The following is a 26,034-nucleotide window of genomic DNA, read 5'->3' on the forward strand; positions in this document are numbered from 1 at the left end:
ATGTTCTTTTAGACATATATTGAGAGATTTCTACCGGTCTCTCCAATGTAAACCAAACCACATTCACATGAAATGCGGTACACAGCAGGTTTCTGATGTTCATCGACGTCATCCTTGTGCGTGTAAAGAGCGCGAAACAATTTGTTATTGCTTAAATGGTAAACTCATATTCCAACTGCTTTTAAAATCCTAACGATTTTATACGAAGCTGGACCAATATATGGTAAACAGACAGAGGATAGATTTTCAGTGCATGTCTTGTTTATGTCTTTGCTGTTTCTTCATAGCATGATCTATGAATTTCTTAGGAAGACTATTCATCTGTGGGACACTCTTCAAATGCTTTCACTCTGCATGAGTCAATGCTATCTGTAAGCCATGAGATATCTGTCAGTGTGTGTTGGTTTTCTATTATCATTTATAGACCTGGAGCGAGGGGAATTCGACGAAATATTACCCCCAAAGGAAGATATATCCCGAGGGCTTCGCCCGAGGGATATATCTTCCCGAGGGGGTAATATTTCGTCGAATTCCCCGAGCGGAAGGTCTATAAATTATATATTATATCGAAACAACGTGTAGGCAGCGCAAAAGCTGGGTGAAATGACTTCTTTTGCCTCCATTTTGAAATTGTTGACAACCTCGAGTCGTGTGCGAGGCATCCACGCGTGGTACACGCAAACTCGAATTGCAGCGGGGTATTCGACTTTTATAGCATAATGTGAAAAAATTCGATGGAATTCCATGATTAATTTACTGATCACGTGGTACAAATCGAGCTTTCTGATTGGATGATTTACAGTTGAGATATAATATTAAACTTTATACCCAAAGTCCTTTCCTTTTTTATATAAAACAAGACGCCGGCTTAGGCGTACACTCGTGCTCTAGGGATTGTGTTTTAGGGATTTAATAGCATTACTTGAGGGACACAATCATGGCGTGTTGTGGGAACCTATAGCGTAAGTTAAGGCTTTATGGTTACCCTAGGCCTGGGAGGACTTACACGACAAAAATGTATCACACAAGTATAAAATAATACATTATTATCACAATTCACAAATGCCGATTATAGGTAGCCTATAAACAATCCGCACGGCGTGACATATTACTGTGTCAATGCTTCTATTATATATTGACTGTAGACTGCAGTGTTTTAGTTCCGACGAAAGCTTTCAAAAATCTAGTTGTAATAGTATTGATTCGCATTGTTCGTAATGTCAGTCGACGGTTCAAACATTTAGGTATTAATAAGTGTGATATATAAGCATTTGTAGGTCTAAAACTGCGAAAACATCGATCATATATCTTGCTTTCATATAGGAATTTAAAAATATACATCGCACCATGGAATATGCATTAAATGTTGCACCGTAGTAATGTCTTCTGTGCATATATATTTTGCATCCTTCGTATTGTTTGTAAAATGTGGTTTGTATTGTCGGATAATTATATCTCGTAATATACATCGCGCACCGTAGTAATGTCTTCTGTGCAATATATTTTGCCGTATTGTTTGTAAAAGTGGCTTGTATCCTTCGTATTGCTTGTAAAATGTGGTTTGTATTGTCGGATAATTATATCTCGTAATATACATCGCGCACCGTAGTAATGTCTTCTGTGCAATATATTTTGCCGTATTGTTTGTAAAAGTGGCTTGTATTGTCGAATAATTACATTTCGTCATACATTATTGGGTCAAGTGCGCAATGCATTCTGGGTCATCGAGGTCCAAAACGCGACCGACACACGACGAAACCTAGACTCGTGCCCTCCTAGAGCACGAGTAATAAGATATCTAAGAAAGATATAGAGTTATCTATCTGTACTTCTAATGTGAATTTAATTGAAGGGTGCATGTATACCATTAATGTGATCTAAAAATTTATTCAAATTTTCTATACCATGCGACCAACTACTTGATGTGTCATCTACATATATATCTAAACCATGCAGAAACCAGGTTTTAAACATGCTGTAGCTAGAGCTTTCTTTTCAAATTCTTCCATGAATAAATTGGCCATGAATAACTGGTGATAAAGGACTACCATTAGAGCATCATGTGTTTGCTCGTACTGAAAACTAGTTGAATTCAAGCACAATTTCAGTAATTCATATATACTTTCGGGAGAAAGGCTAGACTTTTTAGAGAGCGTATCATCTGAAAGCAGCCTGTTACACGCCTCATCTATCGGCACATTGGTAAATAAACTAACTACGTCGAGACTGACAAGAATTTCATAAAATGCAACAAACTCTTTAGAATTAAGTACATGGTGTTCAGTTAAACCAAAATTCTAGCAAGATATTTTGCTAGATTATAAGTCGGTGAACCTTGAGATGCGACTATAGGCCTCAGGGGTACATCTGAATTATGTATTTTGGGTGAACCATAAAATTTTTAGGACACACACTACATGAAGGTCTCAAGTAATCATGAAGCTTTTAGTTTGTTGATATACAATATTATTCATAAAGCTGGTTTTCCACTAGCGATATTCTTCGCGCGAAGCGACTTTATTCCTTAATTTGTATTTGAGCAATTTGTTCCAGATGGTTGCAGTTGAGAGCTCTGAAACAAAAGTAAAATGTCGCTTCGCGCGAAAAAGATCGCTAGTGGAAAACCGGCTTAAGACACTTGTTTTCTAACGGACATTGATCAGCATTTTTGCAGTTGCATTACTTTTAGTTCCGGTTATTCCTTTCTTCAGTCCGATCTTTTCGCAAAGCGTGTTTGTTATGTTTCGAAATCATGCTTTTCACGTTGTTTAGACAGCAGTATAGCTAACGTTAACGGGATGCGGCAACGAGCCGCGAATTTTCAGTTTTCAGAAGCAGATATAAATTAATTTCTGGAAGCAAAATTTGGAATCTATGTACGCTAGAGCAGTCAAAATGTATTATCGTTATGTAGTCTACAAGAATATTATGATAGTTTAAAATTTATTTGCTTTTGGAAAATCAAAAACTTTAAAAAATCGCGCCGCGTTGCCAAATCGCGTCCCGTCGGTGTTGGCCTTTACGGTTAAAAATTTTGTGAAGGGTGGATTTTGGAGGAAAATGTTTATCGATTAGCTTAAAGAAATCTTTTCCAACATTCGTAGGTAGGTTTTTACTGAATGGAGGGTTAAACCAGATGATGTTTCTACCTCCCTTGCATCCTTTTTGTGTTGATAATGGTGCATATGCATGATATGGTTGTATTGATTCTTTGTGGTGACGAATTGTTTGTTTAGTTGCTTTGTTTCAGAGCTTTGTTGTAGATAGCGACAACCGAGTTGAATGCTTGTTGGTTGCATGGATGACAGCGATGAAATCCTTCGACTGATCACTGATGGATGAAGGTAGTTGTTTGGAATACACATGAGATGATTTGACTTTTTATGGATGTACAGCGGGTCGTTGTTTGGTTTTCAGAAGGGCTTGAAACACTCAGTTTTGAGCTCAGTTCAGGGTAACGTCGAGAAAATTAACGATTTGGTGCTTGACTTCGAGATGTGATTTTAAGTCCGAACTCTTGGAAAGCCGCGCAGAAATCTTCCGTCGTTTCTGTATAATCCGATATTATTCTTCCTGAATTTCTAATTGGGGGAATTTAGTGCAAAAATACCAACTATGATTCGCAAATTTCTGCACCGTCATAACTGACCATGCACGGTAACGTCAAATGTTGAGTTGCTATTTCTTTTTATCCATGGCTTGTGTTCATTGAATAGGACGGATTTGCGAGCATGCTTAATGATGTTGATATTTTCGTCAGAAATATGGACCTTAGTTTTGGCCCATGAGATGGGTAAAAGTGAACAACATCAAAGGAAACAAAACTATACCTAGATTTATGTACGATGTTATTGAACAAATTAATGACTGCTTGTGAATTTTTTTCATTAAATAACTGTTTTAGTATATATACTTATTATTTATATAGTCATATAGATTTATTTGATACAAGAGACGACCGATTACTACGCTTCTATTGATGTCCACAATTAACTCCTAAATTTACATGTTTATTCAAACGACCCGAAATAGTTTCCCCGCTGCTCATTGGCCTGCACAAAATCTTTAGCAATCGTTGTAAAGATGTATCTTTAATACTAAAATCTTCTCTATTGTCTTACGTTATTCATGCACATGCGTGTCTCTATTGTTCTCCGCTTCCCGCCTTATTCTAATTACCTAGTTACTTATTAACTCAACATTACAATCGTGGTGGTACAGACATCGTCAATTCTGTTTTTATGGATTGTGCTGAACATTCGGTTGTTTAGGCTGTTATGAGACATAGTTGAACGTATCCACGATTTGATCCGACGCATAACGCTAAAACTCCTCTCTGCGGTTGCTGACACTAAAGGCACGACATTGTAAAAAGACAATAACTTGTCAATTTGGGGTAGACTTTCTTTGCTTCTTGGACAGTACATCACAAATAGTGGAAACTTTGGTGACTTTCTTCAGAGGAATTTCAGATTCTTTGTTATATAACTTAATATATACTGGAAGTCCTCAAGCTCGCTTTTTAGCCCATCCAAGTCGATTATCTCCGACAGACTTTCCCCCAGTTTCTTTAAAAGTTTATCGGAACTGGAATACTCCTTATTTGCTGCAGCTAACAGGCAACTTTCAATTTCTTTCAAAACTTGCAAGTCATTCTGATCGAAGCGAGTCTTGATGGGTTCCTTGATAGGAATGACTCATCTTTCTCATTTAACGTTACTGGTGCAACTGGAGTGCTGGAATGCACTACGTAATCGGTCATGTATGTTGTACGGTTCTCTTTCTCTTCGCTCTTGGCGCTTGCCGTTGTTCGTCGTTATCATCTTTTTGCAATCCAGTCATTTTCTCTGCTTTCGCAAACAGACGTTCGAACTCTTCGGATGATCGGATCCAACTAATATGACAATTCGAGGTGAGGTGACAACATATCAAGTTACAAAGCAGAAATAATTCAATTGTGCACGGATATGTATGATGTTTTAGAAGTTTAATCTCGTATAGGGTGTTTGTATGTGCATGCGAGACTTACAAATTTGGAATTAGGACATAGGTCTATTTGTTCGAAGTGTGAAAAGGGCAACCACTTGCCCCCGCGCTACCCCTGTGGCTCCGGCGCCCCTGGGTGCCTCTTTAGCTGGATTTCTGGCATAGCCATCACATTAGGATAGAGGGAGTACATGTCGTCAAACTTGTCATTGACTGCAGACTGAAGGCAAAACGACTGTAGTTTCAATTGTAGTTCATCGGAAGTGTAGAGGTTGTGGACAGTTGTCTGGAAGAGACAACCAAAAAATGAAACAAAGTCTAGCATTGCCATAAGTAGAAGTATTGATGAATACAGAGCGTGCGTTTCCTTCGAACCAGTCATCAGGTCGCTTCAGCACCCGTTTCTAAGCAATGTTTGTAATATTGATTGTTCTGACTTCTTCTGAGTATATAGTGGACTGATTGAGTTTCCGAAACGTTTTGTAAGGCCGATCCTGCACTAAATGTTAAATACTTTTAATTCTATTTACGCGAGGTAGGAGATCTTTTACAATAGGTTAACCAATGTTCATTAATGTTCTCTTCTTTCTTCGTTCTTCTCTTTTATACTTCTCGATCTTCGCCGTTTTGCGTTCTTGTCTTAGGTCGTTGGTTCTGTAAAGGTTGAGCTTCTCTAACGTTTCATATGCTTTTTACTCCGCTAGTCCACTCTGTTGGTCCACTTCGTTTCGGGGTTCAGTCCGAAGTTCTTGTGTCCACTGAAGGTTCGTGTGTTGTGCACGCCCTTTTATAGTAACGGTGGAGGGAAACTTGCAGACGTCATCAACCAGAGTGGACTGATCCTTATCCAACCAATCAGCGTTGTAAGTTAGAAATGTGGGTTGGCGTTAGAAGCTCGTTCCAGCTCTCATATCTTGTTTATATATAAGGCGTTGTCGCACTAGTCGAGTTGGTCTTTAGCCCTATCGATCAATACTTTCAAATGTTCACAACTTAAAATATTTATCATCAACAAGCATTAAAATGATCAAACATTGTTTCTGTGAACCTTATTTTATAACGTAACTATTTATTCTACTTTACATGTTTACCCAAACCCACTGTTTTCCTAATAATGACAGATTAGCCAAACTGATCGACACTAAGACTAATACTACATTAATTATTCACTCAAACTGTCAAGCTTGCAGAAGGAAAAATAATTGATATTTGCGAAAGGTCAAAAATTATATTTTACCCATGCATTTTGTGGCAATAATCAATTACTCATCCATTCATGGCAGGTGATTTTTCCTATTTTTATACTATTTTAATATGCATGTAACTAAACATAATGAAGCCTCGCGTAACACGTGTAATGGCGTAGACACCAGACAGCAACATCAAAGGGTTCCGCCGCGAGTTCCATAACTGTATATCATTAAGATTCAACACGATCCCCGAGTTGAATTCATGATTATCATTAAATGTTAACTCTCATTTATATTCATGATAATCATGAATTCAAGTCATGCGCAAAACATATTGTAATTCCGAAACGTATGCGCAGGACATGCTAGTATTTTGTTATCAACATGGCCGACAACGAGTTGTGAGTAGTTTTGATCAGTGAACTGGTTTTGATTGACCGTCGTCGAAATGGCGTTGCCTGTGCGTTTAAAGAAGAAGAAAAACCTGACAACGGAAGATGCACTAAAGCACGTGAATGATCTTTTAACGGACCATCCTTTGTCAACATCGAAAAGAAGAAAAAGACGAAATCCTGTTCGGTTTGAAATAACAACTCAGGCCTTCGTAAATTTGAAGGGACGTATGACCCGTCTAGAGGAACCAGGTTAATTAGCTCTTTTAGTTGTAGAAAAGTGTTTACGGCAATACAGAGTAGTCAAGTAAACATGCAATCAGTCCTTCTGCTGTTCGTCCAATATACTGTATCGTATGGTTTATGATGTCTGCACTGACTGACTGTCTAACTCGTCAATGTCCATGCTATGGAGAGAACTTAATGTCCCTTTTGCCACTTACGTTGACGATGACAGGAAGACCAAATGCGTAGAGTGGCTGAACAAAATATGGCCACATGTAGGGACATTCTGTGAGGTCAATATAACTTGGACTCGAGCTGGCCTGAGGTGAATGCGTCAACGTCACGTTGGTAGCCAATAGATGTGTTGTTGATTTTGCATATATTGGCTACCAACGTGACGTTGACGCGTTAATTGACACACTCAAACGCAACTCCAATCCTTCCCATTTTATTGACAATGTCATCAAACAATACAACGACAAAACCGACCCACACAAAACTATTAACTCTACTGATCAACCTACAACACAACCTAAGGCTACTAACGATGCGAACACCTACTATTTCAAACTGCCATACATCGGCTATCACTCACAGATTACTAAACGGAAACTACACAACCTGATCAAACGCTTCTACACTGATATATCAACTTCAAAATCATTTATTCTTCTTTTAAAATCAAAAACCTATTTTGTTTTAAAGACCCTATTCCTTCCACCCTTAAAATCATGCGTAGTATATGAATTTTCATGTGCGGGATGTAATGCCCGTTATGTTGGCGAAACCACTCGTCATTTAATCACACGCATTAAGGAACACACCACCTCTGATAAGAACTCGCACATATACAAACATCTCCACAATTCACCACAATGCAAAGCTGCAAACACTGAATCCTGCTTCCGCGTATTAGACCATGCACAATCTCAGTTCTCTCTCAAACTCAAAGAAGCTCTCTACATCAAAAAACTGAAACCAGATCTCAATAAGCAAATACAGCATTTTAATACCATTTTCAACTGGTAAATATACTTGACCCTATTTTGTAAATATAAAAACCCACTTTTGTAAATAATAATTGACACATGTATTTGTTATTGTAATCTAATATTTGTATCATATGTCACTTTATTGTATCACACATCCTGCTGTAAATATTCTTAGCCCACTTCGCACTGAAGTTGGCTTAGTGTAAGCCGAAACATGTTTGCTATTAAAAATTTAGTCGTTTACCTCAAATGACTTAACTTGTCTTGTGCTATTACGAAATAATAATCCTGGGAAAGAGACATTATAACTATACTCCAGCCGGTGTCACAGGAAATTTGGCCCCCCCGAAAATTTGGCCCCCCCGCGCCAAATTTCCTAGGAAATATGGCCCCCCCGGGCCAAATATCCTAGGAAATTTGGACCCCCCCTTCGGAAATTTGGCCCCCCTCTAAAAACAGTTTACCTTACCATTTTAGAGCTAGAGAACCGTTAAGTGCATAAAAGTTTTAAGTGTATAAAAGTCTATCTAGCTGTACTCTTGTTTGAGTTACAACTTACAAACAGCACTGACGGATTTTATATGGTGCATGTTACCTGTTTTTGTGTTTGCCGATTGTTTTTAAACGTTTTTATGCAAATTTGTATTAATTACTCCCTAAATGTTAGCCGCATGCACATTAACACTTTCGCCAATGCATGTTGTCATCGCTTGCTAAAGTGTGGTTGTTAATCTGACGAATTTCATATTAGGTTCAGAAACTTGAAATGAATATTGAGTCAAAAGTTCGCGATTTCAAAACTATATCTATTTTACTATTTTACTATATCTTTATTCTACTCTCAATATATATATATATATAATAATATATATATATATATATATATAATATATATAATATATACACCCGTTTGCAAAAACGTTGGCCGCAGATAGATAGATAGATAGATACTCGAAGTCTAATTATAATTGCATATGAATACATTTGCATGGGATTTCAATCATATTACACAACATATGCAATTCTAATTAGATTTCGGGTATCTATCTATATATCTATCTGCGGCCAACGTTTTTGCAAACGGGTGTATATATATATATATATATATATGTATATATATATATATATATATATATATATATATATATATATATATATATATATATTGAGAGTATAAAGTATGTTATCGAGGGGGACCAAATTTCCAAACAGTCTGTGCAATACGTGATTTGTCCTCCCCAGAAATTCTTAATTTGGCAACTTATAAATTATAGGCCTAGCGGTTATACATACATAGGATAATACCTACATAGGACAATACATGTTAATACCTAATAATACCAGTTTATGTAAGATTTTGTTATATATTTTCATATCTTTGTTTCTGTGAAATATTTATGTAAATAATTACCAGTAAATAATCCAAAACCACACGTGTAGTTACGTAGTGGCAAACTAGTATAATATGTAAATATAGGATATCACAGCTCATTTCTTACAAAGTATTCAGCACCTGAGGGGCTTTCAATAAAGCGAAAACGTTTGCGCAAAATGATTAGATTTAGTGTTGTTTGATATCTTTTGTCTTATGTTCATGCATTGCCTCCAAGACGAACTTCTTTATATATATTTAAATGATAATATTCAATAGACGTTTTGACCAATCCAATGAACCTTTTTAAACACGTGAGTAGGCTTTTATACTCGATAAAGCACTATCAGGACACTGTTTTATATAAAGACACATGTGGCTTTATATAAAGTTCATGTTCAATCCGATTGGTCGCAACGTCTATTGAATATTAATGTCGTATTTTAAGCTATTCAAAACACTCGTAGCTCGTGTTTTATGCGCTATAAACCGCTCGGCTGCCTCTCGCGTTTTATACCGCATAAAACATTCCTACTCGTGTTTTAAATACTACATAAATGACTAAATAGCGCTACCCACAGGAGAGTAATTTTTCAACCGTTCTAAAAATGCTCAAAAAGCGATAAATTTAATCTTTGGAACAAGTATTAAAGAGAATCCTCCTTTACAACAAAAAATTACTACAACCAATTATTTTCTGAAGGTAGGACTAGGCTAAACGAGAAGGAACAACAATAAATTTCCAGTAGATATATAAAGAAAAAACAGTTTTATTATATTGTTTATGAACTTTCCAATATTTATATATGTATATATATTATTTGTTTTCTAACTCTGTATCGGATCAAGATTAAGATTCATAGCTTGGGCTAAATCGTCTAAAGGCACGGTGTCTTTTGCTTCTAGTAACGAAAATCTGTTGTCAAAATACATTAAATGAATAAAAACAGTATTTAGATATGGATTAAGCTGCAATTCACTGACATCCGCGATATGACTGTAGTATAAATGTCCAAGAACATGTAGCAACAGCTTGATGAATTTCTTTACTGACGTGCCAAAACTGGCGGGAAATTTCGAGCCTACAGAATGGGAAAGTTTGAAAAAGTATAAAAGTCGATCAGAAGCGCTGTACCAGGCAAAAATACCACAGGGATATAAGTGTCTAGAAAAGGCGAGGGGGGCGAGCTAGAAGGCGATAGCCTTTTGGAGTAAAAATAGCTATAATAATTTTTATACAAACAAAATGATAAATTTCGAAAAGAATATATTGAATAAGAACTTTCATAGAAATGTATTTAACTTGTTTTTGTTATCTGTGCGTCAAAACGGAAATATAAACTATGTGGATTCCATTCGTATTTAATATGGATTACATTCATATTTAAAAATTTTCAAATTATGACCATACAGTCAGAAATTTAATCTCCTCAAAACTAAATAAAACATGTTCCACGACCCTTGCCATCTGGATTCGTTTCTAATTAGGTATTTCGTGTTAGGTGAACCACTTTACATCACGTACTGCAGGACGATGAAGATGGATGCATTATCATGTAATTCGATAAGCATTAGAAATGCTTATATGCCAAAGCCTTCTCGACTGTCTTTTTTGCCCCAGAACAGTGTATAGTATCATATTTCTTGCTTCAATAAAGGTTTCGTAACATCACAAACAGAGACGACAAATGGTTTATGTGCGACCGACGTTTTGCACTATACATCAGGTGGTGCTTTCCCCCCTTCCCTCTTAATTGTTAATTCTAAAAATGCTTTTTATTGTTTTATATTTGTTTACACGCGTTTAGCAATCCTAAAATTGGTAGATATCCGCCATTGCGAGAAAGGTAAAACAAAAATGGCAGAAATCCCTTCAAAAAAACTTCTTGTTGTTAGACCTTAGCAGACATCTTACCATATTTTGACGGAAAACAGGATTCATCTTCAACATGTTTTTGTATATGTGTCATCACTAGATCAATATATTGGGGTGCCGATATTTTGCCCTTGCGTCCGTACCAACTGTACATGCTATAAAATATGCAAAATTACGTAATGAATACTAAATGTTCATTGGACAAAATTGGCAAACTTTTAAGGAGCTGTTACATGAGCCCGGTTACCCGAGATTCAACGACGCGTGAGAGGACTTTCAGGTATTGAAATAAGTCGTTATGACACCAAACAAGCTCATGCTATTGTTGTGGTGATTGTACGACTGCCAGGATCATGTTATTTGCTCATTTTAATACCTCAAAATCATCTCACGCTTCGATGAATCTCGGGTAACCGGGCTCATGTAAACAGCCCCTAAATCATCAGTCATCAACCCCAAATTGTGCGAACAACATTGCATGATTACCTACACAAATTAGGTGCTATAGGAGAAAATAACACGTGTTGAGGCCTTGCAGCTTAGTTTACAGTTTGTATTCGTGGTTATTCGCTATAGCTAAAAGAGCGGCGAATAGAGCCTGATTTAGAATGCATTATTACAGACACCAAATTTCAGTTCATAAAAACCTTGTTATCCAAAGTTTTCATCAGAATTTTTCATCAGATTATTGGAAAGAACTCGCATAATGATGGGAATAAACCATTTCCCGTTTAAACAATCTATTAAGCCAAACACCCTGTATACGCGGTATGCGAATGATGTATTATTTTGCTTATATTCGTAATAAAATGCAAATTTTGCATGCTGATTGTTAACAGTTTGGAAATATCAATGCACTTTCCGGTGCTAAATTCACCTTGATACTTGTTGCACTAAGGTATCTTCGAAAATAAGGAGGAATTTTGGAACCAATCGGCAAACTGCCCCAATTTTTAATATTTCATGTATATAAAATGGTAAATATTTCAATAGTTGTGCATTCTGATTGGTTATATTCTAAAATGCAAACAAATTTGCTGATTGGTTTAAAAGAAATTTCCTCCTTATTATATTAGAGTTTAATTAAACAAGGTGAGCCAAAAGCCGATTAATATAGCGCGAATTCTGCGAAAACGTCCATGAAATCTATATTCGTTTACATCTTCAGTGAACATAGCCAGCGAATTTCACATCACTTACACTGTGCCAGCAGTCATCGTTGGGCATGTGGTTGCGGTGCAAAACTCCGTAATTGCTCCATAAATGTGATTGATGCTGTTGAACAGCGTTAGTGCTTAAAAAGATTAAAAAACAACATTTAAAGACAGGTCACAACGGCTTCTGCGTGTCGGTTCCGCTCATAACATAATAAAGTCCATGATTTAGAAATTACACAAATTTTGTATGTTTTGAATTTCTTTGAGCTGTATCTGTTACTAATTTACAAATATAGTGAACTAAAATCAGGGGCGGATCTAGGGTAAGTCCAGTCAGTCGCGCGACTTACGTATTTTTGGCAGTAAAAATGATAATTAAATATTCAAATTTATCTTGAAATATGAATAATTAACCCTTTCAAGATTGTAATAAGAATTAAAATCATAGTCCAGTTACAGCGTTCAGTTTCAAAAAAGCAATATTCTTTCATCCAGAGCAGCGGTAAAACGCAAAAAACTCGCAGAATCGGGTGGGTCAGCCGGCTCATTTGATTGGTCGATAAGCCATTTGGACTTATCTCGACTGATTTGTGGGGTGGCCGGACTGATTTGCATCCTTAAGGGGGCCAAATCAGTCCATTTCTTGCATTGCGATTGGTCAGTTTGAATTTACCGGACTTATCTCGACTGATTTGCGGGGTGGCCGGACTGACTTGAACTTTAAACGGGGTTCGATTGCTCTGTCTTCAGAATGATAAAATTGCAAAATTGCAAAATGCAAACGAAGCCAGGCTCTTTACTTCCAATATTCCGTTATACGAAGGATTACAACTTTATTGTTGGAAAATTCTGTTAATACGCGGACATTCGAAGCAGGATTTTAACTTTATCGTGGAGCAGCGATTTCATGCGAGCAATTTGTTGATGTTAGACTTCAATAGACGAGGGAATTAATCACGATATCCCTGCTGAACATGAAAACTAAGACTGTGTTGGTAAGAGAAACATTTAAAATGGATATAATATAAGAAATATGGCAATATACCTAAAAATATAATGATTTAGGAGTGTTCCATGTGACAAGTTCGTTCACAGTTATTGATTTCATGCCGCTTTGTTGTGTATAAACCTGATCAATTATCAATATAGTTTATATATCATAATCTTCCTAGTTCGTATGCTCATAATATTATGGTTATAAAACTTATCCCGTCGTAAAATGCACTAGAATGGATAAGCCTACTTACTCAACAGTCAACACTCGTTAGAGTGTTTGATGATTTGCATTATATTGAAGTTTGCGATGCATATTATAATATTCGCGACTATTTATAGCATATTATGTTTGTTATGATTAGCCTGGTTTTGTAAAGTTCTTGCACGCCTAAGCATCTTACGCGAAGCAATGGAAATATTTCTGTTTATTTCATTTGAGGATATTGTTTAATTTGTGTTAAATCAACTATTGCTATCATAAGGGGATAATATATGGGAGTACGAAGTTGTGTGTTTTGAAATATGACCCTCGCCAGCTCTGTTAATAACCGGAATCTAGTATGTCTTTCCTGGGCATTGTGATGAACCCTAAAATGAGCCGAAATAATCAAAATTCCGCTCTGCCGATTAGAAAAATTTTCTCAAAATTTCCCAATTTGGACTTATGTTTGAAAAATCCTAGATCCGCCCCTGACTAAAATGGTAATAATTATTCCGATAGGACAGGATATTTTAAGAGATATAGCGATGTAATATGTAAACACAGCGTTTGTTTATATTACCGACTGTAATCTACCTTTAAGGATTCCTGCGGGGCTGTTTAAGATGCAAAGGCGCGAATTGCGATATAGTTTCTTTTCGACAGTGTTTAAATAAAGTAAAAGAATCAACTAAAATATGGATTATGGAGACTAAAAATTAAACGGAAGGAATCTATCAACGTGCTGTATTTTGGGATGGTATTTTGTTTGCATGCGATTCGTGTCACGACCACAGGCGTGTGATGTGGGGAGAGAAGGGGATCACCTAATCATTTTTCAAAACTGGGGACAAATAGCTGTAAAAGATAAAGCAAAATAAAACGATTATGATCCCTTATGTCGCGTAATTAATAAATAGTTGTCACATTTTTCAATATTTCAGGACCGCAACTATAGCCATATTTAGAGGGGGGACGCCTACAAAACTCGATTTTTGAAAAATTGTTTTTTAAAAATTTTCCCGCGATGGCTGGTAAATGCGTATGATGTTAAGCTTACGACATTGATGTTCTGAATGTCGTTTTTGGCCACTCTGTCTCTGTGATCACTTTCGTCTCGCAACTATTATGCTTTATAATACAACATCTATAGTACGCGCGTGCAGATTGGTCGAGAAGCGTGTTTCTATTTATAGTCAAGTCATTTCATTTAGGACAGTTAACCGCAACTGTTTTAAGGTAAATTGACCATGGCGTTCAACATGGTAACGCTGCCCAAACGATAACACAGGGCGAAACATTTGAAACAGACCACACCCAAAAAAATGGCTCATTCACTATAGTGCTAACTGCCAAACCAAAAAGCTTTGACTAATCTGAGCTGCTTATGCGTAGGGCTAGATCTTCTTTTCATCGACCAATCTCCTCCTTTGAGATCGATCTAGCATTAGTGGAAGGACGGTGTACATATTGAGAAACTCTACAATAAACGTCTAACTGTATGAGCATGAAATATTGTATATAATTCTCTTTACCTCAGATTTATGCGAAAATTTTTTTTAAACACTTAACTATAATTTAATTAAAAGGGTTTCAGAGATGGTGCGTTTCAGAGATGGTGGGGTGGTCATTGGTAAGTAGAAAATGCCTAGCACTAATACTTAACGAGAAAATGACTATGCAATACTCGTACACAAGTATCAAATTGTGACTTACAACTTCAAATAAACAGCAGTGGATCTGCACTGCCTTTTTTCCCAAATGAGTTATTTACCACTCGTTGCCAATGAAATGTCCAGTTTTGCTAGCATTAGAGGGATGCAATTAAATCCAAAGAAGTGTAAAGAAATGGTCGTATCCTTTCTTAAATATAGTACAACTAATTTTCATCCAATTTATATATCTGGCCTCTGTGTTGAGAGAGTGACTTCTTTTAAACTACTTGGAATCCTTCTGTCAGATGATCTTACGTGAAATTGCCATATTGAGAAAATCTTAAAAAAAGCTAATTCCCGTTTATATGCTTTATATGCTTGCGCTTACTAAAAGAGTGGATTGTGCCAGAAAGATCTCATTCATATATATTGCTCCATGGTCAGATCTGTGGTCGAATATGCCTCTGCCGCCTGGTCCGACTTAACCGAGTATTTATCTGTCCTACTAGAGTCAGTCCAAAAGAGAGCAATTAAAATTATCCTCCCTTTTGCCACGTATCATGAAGCTTTGGTTCTTTCTGGTTTGGATAATCTTAAAAGTCGTCGAAATACTGCTTGCGTGGAATTTGTTCATAAATTGAGAAACGCTGAACAACTTAATAATGATAATTCACTCTCTTACATTCTCGATGCAAAGAACTACCTTGGTGGTCATAATTATAATTTAAGACATGAATCATCAACGAGACCCTTTGCGAACACCGAACGTTTCAAAAACTTTATAACTGTTAAATATTTTTAATATGTTAATATTTTTCTTATACGTTGGACATTAGGTTTTAATTATTCATTCCGTGTAATTCAGTTTCTACTGCAATACGGTTTATTAAACATGCATCATTATTATTATAAATATTTTTTACTAAAACATAATTACGTACATCTTTAAATATATATTATCACTGTTTGGTGTAAAAAAGTTAATAATTTGTGACTGAAATATTAATTTGAAATTTACTTACTTCTTGCAAATGGACGCATTTCGCCAAATTCCAAAGTACACTCCCGTGTTTATTAGCGAAAATCGTTTGAATGCTTTTGAAAATGAAAGACGGTTGAGACATAATAATATCATTTACCCTTTTAATACGTTTCCAGAAGTTTTCAAGTAGATTTCAACAGTTTAACCATCGACAATGTAAAACCCTAACTTTGGCCAAATACGGCGCCATTGTGTCATCCCGGGTCGGTTGTTAACAATCCCCCAATCTTTTTCAGAATTAACAAATTTGACCTTTATAACGGACTTGAAATTAAAAATATGAATAAATAAAATATGACAAATACAGCATTTTACCACCATGTAAAATTTCTGCTTGAAAACTTCTGGAAACTTGTTAAAAATGTCAATGATATTATTATGTCTCGACCGGCTTTCATATTCGAAAGGATTCAAACGATTTTCGCTGATAAACACGGGAGTGAACTTGGGAATTCGGCGAAATGCGTCCATTTGCAGGAAGTAAGTAAATTTCAAATTAATATTTCAGTCACCAAAAATATTAACTTTTTTACACCAAACAGTGATAATATTTGAAGTTGTAAGCCACAATTTGACACTTGTGTATGGGTACTGCATGGTCATTCTCTTGTAAAGTATTAGTGCTAGGTATCAACTTACCAATGACCACACCTAAAAGCACCATCTCTGAACCATATATGCAACTCAGATTAGTCAAAGCCTTTTTGGGCGTGGTCAGTTTCGGATGTTTCGCCCTGTGTTGTGGTTCGGGCAGCGTTACCATTTTGACCGCCATGGGCAACTTACCCTAAAACAGTTTACCTGTCCTAAATTAAATGCATACAAACTCATATAAAGATCCTTGACTATTTAACAATTAGACAACGAGGCGGAGTTGTCTATGAGCGAATAGTCAACGAGGCGAAGCCGAGTTGACTATTTGCTCATAGACAACGAGGCCGAGTTGTCTAATTGTTTTAGTATAAACTATAACATTAATTTTTCCATTTCTTTAATTTGTGTACAAAATTCTTGTTGGCTTGCAAACCATTCTGAAATTTATTTCGTATATTAAAGGGAAGAAAATATTTTAATTGTTGTTCGCGTAAAATGTTTTAAAATTCAGTTTAAATATAAAAATTCAATTGAGTATACGTTATTTTTATGTATTTTCTTACCCTTAAAAATTGCAATTCCGTATTTTGTTGCTTTTTTTGTTTTTTCTGGTACGGAATTGTCCAACAAGTCGTCCAAAAAATCTTCAGATACTTCGGCGAAACGCGAATTTTCCGCCATTGTTTTGAATTTTGCTACTAGTAGGCTATCACTAATAGCCTACTAGTAGCGTAGCCAATCAGAACGCAGGAAAAGTGATAGCCTATTAGTAAGTTTATACTAATAACAATTAGTCGACTCATGCAGGCTCGGTGATTACAAGCCTATATTCCCTGAGCTGAAGGCGGAGTGAATATAGGCTTATTATCACCGAGCCTGAGGCGACTACTTGATTTAGTATAAATTTCGAGGTGTTTGCAAATAATAATCAACATAATTTCGAAAAAATTATAATTACTTCAAATTTCTTATTTGAAAAACAACAAAAAAACAGCTATAGTCACCGGCCAGTGACTACCACTTCAAGGACAGTAAATTTTGACCAAAAAGAATGCAAAAAACAATAGTCACGTCGAAATTTATACTAAAACTTCTCCTTTGGCTCAATATAGGATTGTGATCAACAAGCCTGAGGCGACTAATTGTTAAATAGAAACACGGTACTTCTCACGCCGAAATTGACAAGCGAAGTGATGTAATTTGAATTTAATTGAATCGAATTATAATAAATTATTTGAGTTATATTGTTGGTGGAATCCAGTATCTCTGTCGCACTTTCGACATCGTCAGCCCCACCCCCCGTGGGAGTGCTCTACTAGTTTCTCTGTGTACAAGTCGTTGTCTGGTAGTCTCCTTGTATGCGACCGTGACATTCAAGAATGTCAGGTTGAGCCTCGCACGATCTTCTTCGAATTCGGGTAAATTCTAGTTCCTCTGTTGTACCCTCGCTAGCCACCAAATCTCTTGTTCTTTTACCTCTCCAGTTGACAAAGGACCATGTTTGCTTTTCTTCACGTTCCCAGCGTTACGGATAAATCGTGAGATCCATTCACATATTCCCAGGGTTTTTCGAAAGGTATACACTTTTCCAATATGTCCGGTTTCTGAATAACACGTCCGGTTTCTGAATTACAGTGTGCAGAATATACTGCTATACTCTCTTTGTTAGGGCTTGTCACAAAATCTGCTGGCCGGTTCTCTTTGGCCGCCATCCACTCTGGGCCTTCCACCAAAGACAATTAGAACCGCTGACGCTTCCTCCTCTACTTCCAAGATCGGCAGGATTCTCTTGGGTGGGAACATGTCTCAATTGGATGAACTTCTACTTCTGAATCTTCCGCACATGATTGCTCACGAACTCTTTTAAATCACCACCTTCAGGTATCTAATAGAGAGTTACCGTGCTGTCTAACCAACCGAACACATCACACAGATCAATCCTTCCAACGCCTTCCGAAAATTGTCGACTAGGTTAGCGGCCATGTGAGCGAACAAGAGTTCCAGACGAGGTACATGGTAAGGTTCTTTTTGGCCAACCGCGACTTTGAGACAACTAGACCTTGGGTGATACTACTCGGTTGTCAAACGACTGCCATTACTGTAGCCGGGACTCCTTGTCAACTTGCATAGCAAAAGGTGTGGAGCTCGATTTCTTGGATTGGCTCGTGGAATCTGGCGAAATTCTTGGGACATTTACATGATCCGAAAGGTTGCTTTTCCATGCTGACCACCTTATCTCTAGTTTGTTGGGTAGTTTCGCCCCAAGACAGTTTCGGGTAACGACAGTCCCGGTTAAAGAATTTTCCTTCCAACGTCACCGGTGATATCAGCCCAAAGGGGTCGTAAATCTTCGCGATCTTACCAAGGACTCCTCGCTTCGTCGGCTCAGCTCTCTCTGTGGGTATGCTGACGTTAATAGCATCTTGCTTCTTGTCCCAGGGAAGACCGAGAAGAGCCGTCCCAATTTGACTCCCAACTGTTGTTTCGCGAACGTCTTCCCTGTCAGCGATGACGTATGTGATTCTTCTGCTTCGAGTTCAGGCACATTGGAATGCCATGCAGTTCAAACTGAAACGTTGCATCGTTGAATATCTACTTCTGAGTGATTTAGCTATTTCGACTGTTTCGCTTTTCGTTTGTTGCTCGTGTTACTGCTGGTGTTGTTGAATCACCCACCGAGAAGGAATGGGAAAGGGGGATAGTCCGAATAAGGCTTTCGTAAAGCGAAGGGTTAATCCCCCCTGATTTTAGATCGTTGCACCAGTGGAACCGCATGACGTCCCGGTCTTCTTCTCGTATGCGAACTTGAAGAAATGCCTGGTTCACGTCACCAGGTGGAATCTATTTCCACCAATACTTGCCAAAGGTGGTTCTGAAGGGGTTTTCCTGTCTCGAGACACTCATTCAAGGAAGGTGCAGCGTCGTTTCCCCGTGCCGATGCGTCAAACACAATTCTAAGCTTTGTGGTCTCTGTTGATTCTCTTATCACAGCTTTATGGGGGTAAGTAAAACTCTTTACCTTGTACTTCCTTATCAGTTTTCTCTAGGATACCTTCCTTTATCTGTTCTCTTATAATCTCGTAATTTCCAGGTTCTGTCTCTCTAACTTACTCACCAGTGTATTCAAGAATCAAATGCGTTAAGCTCCCAGATTTGTTGCTTGGCAATGGGGGACGGTTTCCCTTCTACAAGACTGGTTTCGTACCAGCCTTCTTTACTTCTAAATCATTGTTCCTTAAATTCACTGTAAACATTCTTTTGGTCACCAGTTGCGGAGTCTTGCAAGCCTAATATATCCAGCCTAAACAAATGTTCGTAATGTTCGCGATGAACTTGAGTTAGAAACATGTTATCGATGTTCACTTTCTCGCCGGGGGACATGATTGTCCAGCCAAAGCGTCGGAGAATTATATCCTGTCAGAGGTGCCACTTGTGACAGGAATTGCCGTTAGAGGCAATCCAACACACACACACACGTTAGTTTTTCCTCATTATTCGGATCACAGATAAACCATCCTCTCACTATCACGACTTACACGATTCTCTCTCTAGATACTCATGCACCACCCTACATATTTGATAACCTATGACCTATAAATTAATTGACACATATTTGACCAACTAAATTATACCTCAAATGAATAATTTCCCTATATGGACATAGATGATTTACAGAAAACTAAAAGACTCATATATGTAATGCGTGTGTTTAGTCACGCGAGTTTTCCCGCTTTGTTTCGTTTCATTATTGAGTTTCTTTTAATGTTTGTTCATATAATATACAGAACATTGCATGGTTCGCTCAAAGATATGTATTTTATTTGGTGTCAAAAACAATATCTCACTCGTTTGTTTTTGCCACTCGAACATAAAATCCATATCTTCTCGTAACCGCGTAAGATTGAAATCAATAATAATATTCAAATTTCACCAACGTCATAGCTCATAGATTACATGCATTAATCTGGATGTGTACATGAAATAAAATTAGACCAAAGAATCAATGGCATCGAGAGGTAGGGGAAAGGGGTAATTACCCCATTTAACACATTGGCTTGCATCGCAGTTAATAGAATATACATGGTTTGGACACTAAATAAAGGCACAATACAACTCATTAACTATGTTATTGTCCAGATTTATGCAAAAAATGGTTCCTTTCTCGTCACGTGTCTATTGTATTTTAGCAAAATTTACCAATGGCACTCGTCTTGGCAGTTGCTAAGCTCATCAACCTTGACTTGAAAAATATATAAATCATAAGATTGCTATGTTGGTTTATCTGTGCAAAATACAATAGACATGTGATGAGAAAGGAACAATTTTTTGCATAAATGTACCTCAACATAGTTAATGAGATGCATTGTAGTTTTATCTGGCCTCCAAACCATGTATATTCTAATAACTGTGCTTGCATATGTCACACAACGAACAGTAGAACTTTAAATATGGATAAGGTCCAGACAAAAAGATTTCCCCGCAGCCCACTCATCCTCTCAAAACCCCTGCAAAGAATTGCTGTAAAAGCTTTACAAACAAACTTACTGTGTGTAGCTAGCCATTCGTTTATATCCATGCCAGCAGGAAGAACAACAATTTCTTTTATTTCCTCTTTTGTTAAATTAAGATTCTCATAAATTTTCTTTTCCATGTACGGTTTAATTTCTTTTTGCTCATCGTTGATTGGATATTTCCTCTTACTCTTGCTAAATAACGTATTGAAATGAGAAAAACATAACCACCCGAAGCACAATTTAAGCACACTGAGTCAAAATATGGACTACGCTATTAGTATTATAGATAACAAGGAGGAATCTCGTTTTCGACCAATCATAAAATTTGTTTCTATTTTTAGTGACCCCAATCAGAATGCACAAATATTAACCACTTTAATATTTAAATGAAGTATTATAAATTTAGACATTCTAACTCGCTTAGCCAAAGCAATGTAAACAAGTTTGTTGATTAGTTCAAAGCAAAATTCCTTATCATAGACCCTGTTTACACTACACTGGATTCATATGGTGAAGTTGTTTTATCTCCAGAACATTTTCATTTGGCACATCATGTTATAAAAGCTGGCATGCTATCAACCTTTGGGGGGTGAAACGCACTTTGACATGTCTAATTTTGACACTGTGACCATGCAAATGAGGTATAGTATAAACCAGGCCATAGTTGGTGCACAGGTTAGCAAAATAAATATTCCAGTTGAAAACACAGGAATAGAAAATTTATCTTTAAGGAATATATTTTTATTTGTTATATAGGTGTTGTGCATTTTAAATGTGATTGGTTCATTCATAGTCAGAAAATATATCTCTAAGGAATATATTTCTAATTGTTATATAAATGCAATGCATTTTAAATGTGATTGGTTCATTCATAGTCACATGATTTTAAATAAATGCAATGTTTCCCTGGCATTGTTGCATATTGTCATAACAAAGTAATTTGTTTTTTTTAAACGAAATTGTTGTGTAACATGTATGTTTTTGTTCCTACATAACATTTAAGCACTTAATGTAGGAAATAGTGAGTTTTGTCTTCCCTTGAGTCTCAATGTTTTCCCTCGAGTGTTAGACTTTTGGGAAAACAACTCACTATTTCCCTCGGGTAGTTTCTCCAGGATAGTTGGAGTCTTTTGATATCTGGATATACAGTTGTGCAAACTATCTGCTATTGTAGCCTGACATAATTGAAAAGGTGGTTTGTAAGAGATTTTTATTAATCAACATCTTTTACAGAAATGTATATATAAACCCTCCTATAAATTGACCCTCCCTTACTATAATGGTGTGAAAATTCATAGCACATGTTTCATATAAATAAACTACTTGTGATGTTAAATGATAAATACATAAATATACACCCACCCCCAGTTAAACATGTAATTAGAGCGCCACTAAAACGTTAATGTTTAAATACAAAATCTTTGACAGATACATAATTGTCAGTCAATATCTTTAGTCAATATTCACGAAGAAGTAAATAAGATATAAAAATCTTGTAACAGAGATTTCGATCTCATTTCCAAGACCAAGAAAACTATCATTGCTAATATCCTTTAACCCTAATGAAACGCAATTTCTCTATTTCTGTTTAATTAATGTTAAAGATCAAATAGCCATATAAAACAGCCGTACAATACATAAACAGGCGTATAAATTTATCGACTGAAAACACGTAACCACTCACCTTATAAACCATTCCATATCATTAAAGTATACCAAGTGCCTCGAGTCATTGATTCATATGTACATTTGAACTACAAAACGGCTACAGCTTTCATCTTTCATTCCAAGGCTCTATTGAATATCAAGATTCAAGATTCAAGATTTAAGATTCAAGAAGAACTTCATGAAATCTAAATTAAGGTAACTGAGATAACTTCAGTGATTACGTCATACATGCAAGCCCAGTGAACTCTAATAAAATCTGGAAGGCTAACTCCTAAGATTTGCCTTATGATTGGTTGAAGCCAAACTCCCGCGAAAATGACTTCCCCCCTCCGTTAAACGTTCTCGTGTTCGTTGCTGGATCGCATGACTTGAAATGCGTGTTCGAAAAAAATGATATTTTTTTGTGTTTTATTCTTCTGTTTTTCATGCATTTTTTCTGCATTTGGCCGATAAAAACGTCATATGCAAATGAAAAGCAATCAGGCCAGGGAAATATTGTTCAAGAAAGAAGACGATCAACTGTTTCTGAGGAAAATTTATTTGACAAATTCACAAAGATATATTCAAATTTCAACCTCGATTTCAACAACAACAGAATACAATTGTAGTGAAAATCTTTGTTTTATCAAAAGATAAGTATAATTATCCGTTTAAATAAGAATATCAAGTGATTTTTCACTGATTTTTGAATAAAATTAACTTTGTTAATTGAAATCTTTCACTAGGTTTGCCTTCTTGTATAAGGGACTCGGAATGATGCTTGCCGTACGTGAAAAGACGAAACGTAAAATATCAGTCGGCCGTGTATTTAACAGGGGCGGATCTAGGATTTTTCAAACATAAGTCCAAATTGGGAAATTTTGAGAAAATTTTTCTAATCGGCAGAGCGGAATTTTGATTATTTCGGCTCATTTTAGGGTTCATCACAATGCCCAGGAAAGACATACTAGATTCCGGTTATTAACAGAGCTGGCGAGGGTCATATTTCAAAACACACAACTTCGTACTCCCATATATTATCCCCTTATGATAGCAATAGTTGATTTAACACAAATTAAACAATATCCTCAAATGAAATAAACAGAAATATTTCCATTGCTTCGCGTAAGATGCTTAGGCGTGCAAGAACTTTACAAAACCAGGCTAATCATAACAAACATAATATGCTATAAATAGTCGCGAATATTATAATATGCATCGCAAACTTCAATATAATGCAAATCATCAAACACTCTAACGAGTGTTGACTGTTGAGTAAGTAGGCTTATCCATTCTAGTGCATTTTACGACGGGATAAGTTTTATAACCATAATATTATGAGCATACGAACTAGGAAGATTATGATATATAAACTATATTGATAATTGATCAGGTTTATACACAACAAAGCGGCATGAAATCAATAACTGTGAACGAACTTGTCACATGGAACACTCCTAAATCATTATATTTTTAGGTATATTGCCATATTTCTTATATTATATCCATTTTAAATGTTTCTCTTACCAACACAGTCTTAGTTTTCATGTTCAGCAGGGATATCGTGATTAATTCCCTCGTCTATTGAAGTCTAACATCAACAAATTGCTCGCATGAAATCGCTGCTCCACGATAAAGTTAAAATCCTGCTTCGAATGTCCGCGTATTAACAGAATTTTCCAACAATAAAGTTGTAATCCTTCGTATAACGGAATATTGGAAGTAAAGAGCCTGGCTTCGTTTGCATTTTGCAATTTTGCAATTTTATCATTCTGAAGACAGAGCAATCGAACCCCGTTTAAAGTTCAAGTCAGTCCGGCCACCCCGCAAATCAGTCGAGATAAGTCCGGTAAATTCAAACTGACCAATCGCAATGCAAGAAATGGACTGATTTGGCCCCCTTAAGGATGCAAATCAGTCCGGCCACCCCACAAATCAGTCGAGATAAGTCCAAATGGCTTATCGACCAATCAAATGAGCCGGCTGACCCACCCGATTCTGCGAGTTTTTTGCGTTTTACCGCTGCTCTGGATGAAAGAATATTGCTTTTTTGAAACTGAACGCTGTAACTGGACTATGATTTTAATTCTTATTACAATCTTGAAAGGGTTAATTATTCATATTTCAAGATAAATTTGAATATTTAATTATCATTTTTACTGCCAAAAATACGTAAGTCGCGCGACTGACTGGACTTACCCTAGATCCGCCCCTGGTATTTAATTAGCTTCACTCTATGGTTGTCATGAATGCCATTTAATCCGGGTTTGTGATCAGCGAAGACAGTTGATCGACAACATTCATCTGCCATGAAGTGATGGCAGACCTCCCAGATCATTTTGCTGCGTAATTTTTCGTTCGAACTGATTTGTTTCCCATCCTTGCTGACAATCGCTTTAAAAACATGTTCCGCGTATTTGAAAACGGGGAAGACCGATTTCAATGGATTGGTCAAACCACTCCGGTTTTCAAACTGTGTGAAGGCTGAAGCAGGTGGATCACAAGGATTTCTTGCTGATTTTGAGCCACAGTAATCACGCATGTTTTGTGTTGGTATGCTGAAACTGGATGTGAGGCTGCTTATACAAGCTGTGCAGGTAACGGACTTCGATATTTTCTTAACGACAAACCCACCAACACCAATGTAGAACAAAATATTTTCAATAAACTCAGAATGCCCTCCTTGGTCCAACTGCTCTAGCAGCATTTGTTCTGATGGGGTGAAATTGTTGATATCTTTGACTTCAGTCTTCTCTTCAATCAGAGGAGAATTGTGTTTTCTTTGGTGAAAAATTGGAATTATCGATGAGGAAATTCGGAAAATTCAATGCAGTTGGCATGTTTGGAGGCTGTGACAGCATTTCTGAAGAGCATCTTCCTCAACGCATATTTAAGTTGCAAGCTGTTAGGGTTGTTATTCCATCAACCTTTAGATCTAATGCATGAGAACGATAACTCTACATGGTCTTGTGAATATCTATACGTGAGAACGGATACTTGAAAGGATTTCAGTGATCGAGAACATTTCGCTTGCCATTTCAATCGTTGATTTTATCGTTGCAACAAAACCAATTATGAAAATCTTTCTCCTGTTTGTTGAGAGGAACTTTTTCTTCTTCATGTTTTTTTTTAATGGTGGAATAGTAGTATAGTGACAGGAGATAATCTGCTGTAGATTTGAGAATAGGTTCCCATGT

At 36.7% G+C, this 26,034-nt stretch overlaps 1 protein-coding gene across 1 annotated transcript; it reads right to left on the reverse strand.

Moving 5' to 3' along the window:
* Positions 1-9,955: 9,955 nt before the first annotated feature.
* Positions 9,956-25,752, reverse strand: LOC114527402 (MOB kinase activator 2-like). Its single transcript, XM_028549030.1, has 6 exons — positions 24,365-25,752; positions 22,875-22,984; positions 21,222-21,382; positions 12,234-12,327; positions 11,073-11,188; positions 9,956-10,239 (listed from the first exon to the last, which is right to left on the reverse strand). Exons 2-6 carry the CDS (start codon positions 22,889-22,891, stop codon positions 9,986-9,988), a joined length of 642 nt encoding a protein of 213 aa, XP_028404831.1. The 5' UTR covers positions 22,892-22,984; positions 24,365-25,752; the 3' UTR covers positions 9,956-9,985.
* Positions 25,753-26,034: the final 282 nt, after the last annotated feature.

This window comes from Dendronephthya gigantea, unplaced genomic scaffold (assembly GCF_004324835.1).
Source record: "Dendronephthya gigantea isolate DGI-Jeju-01 unplaced genomic scaffold, DenGig_1.0 000044F, whole genome shotgun sequence".
Lineage (NCBI taxonomy): Eukaryota > Metazoa > Cnidaria > Anthozoa > Malacalcyonacea > Nephtheidae > Dendronephthya > Dendronephthya gigantea.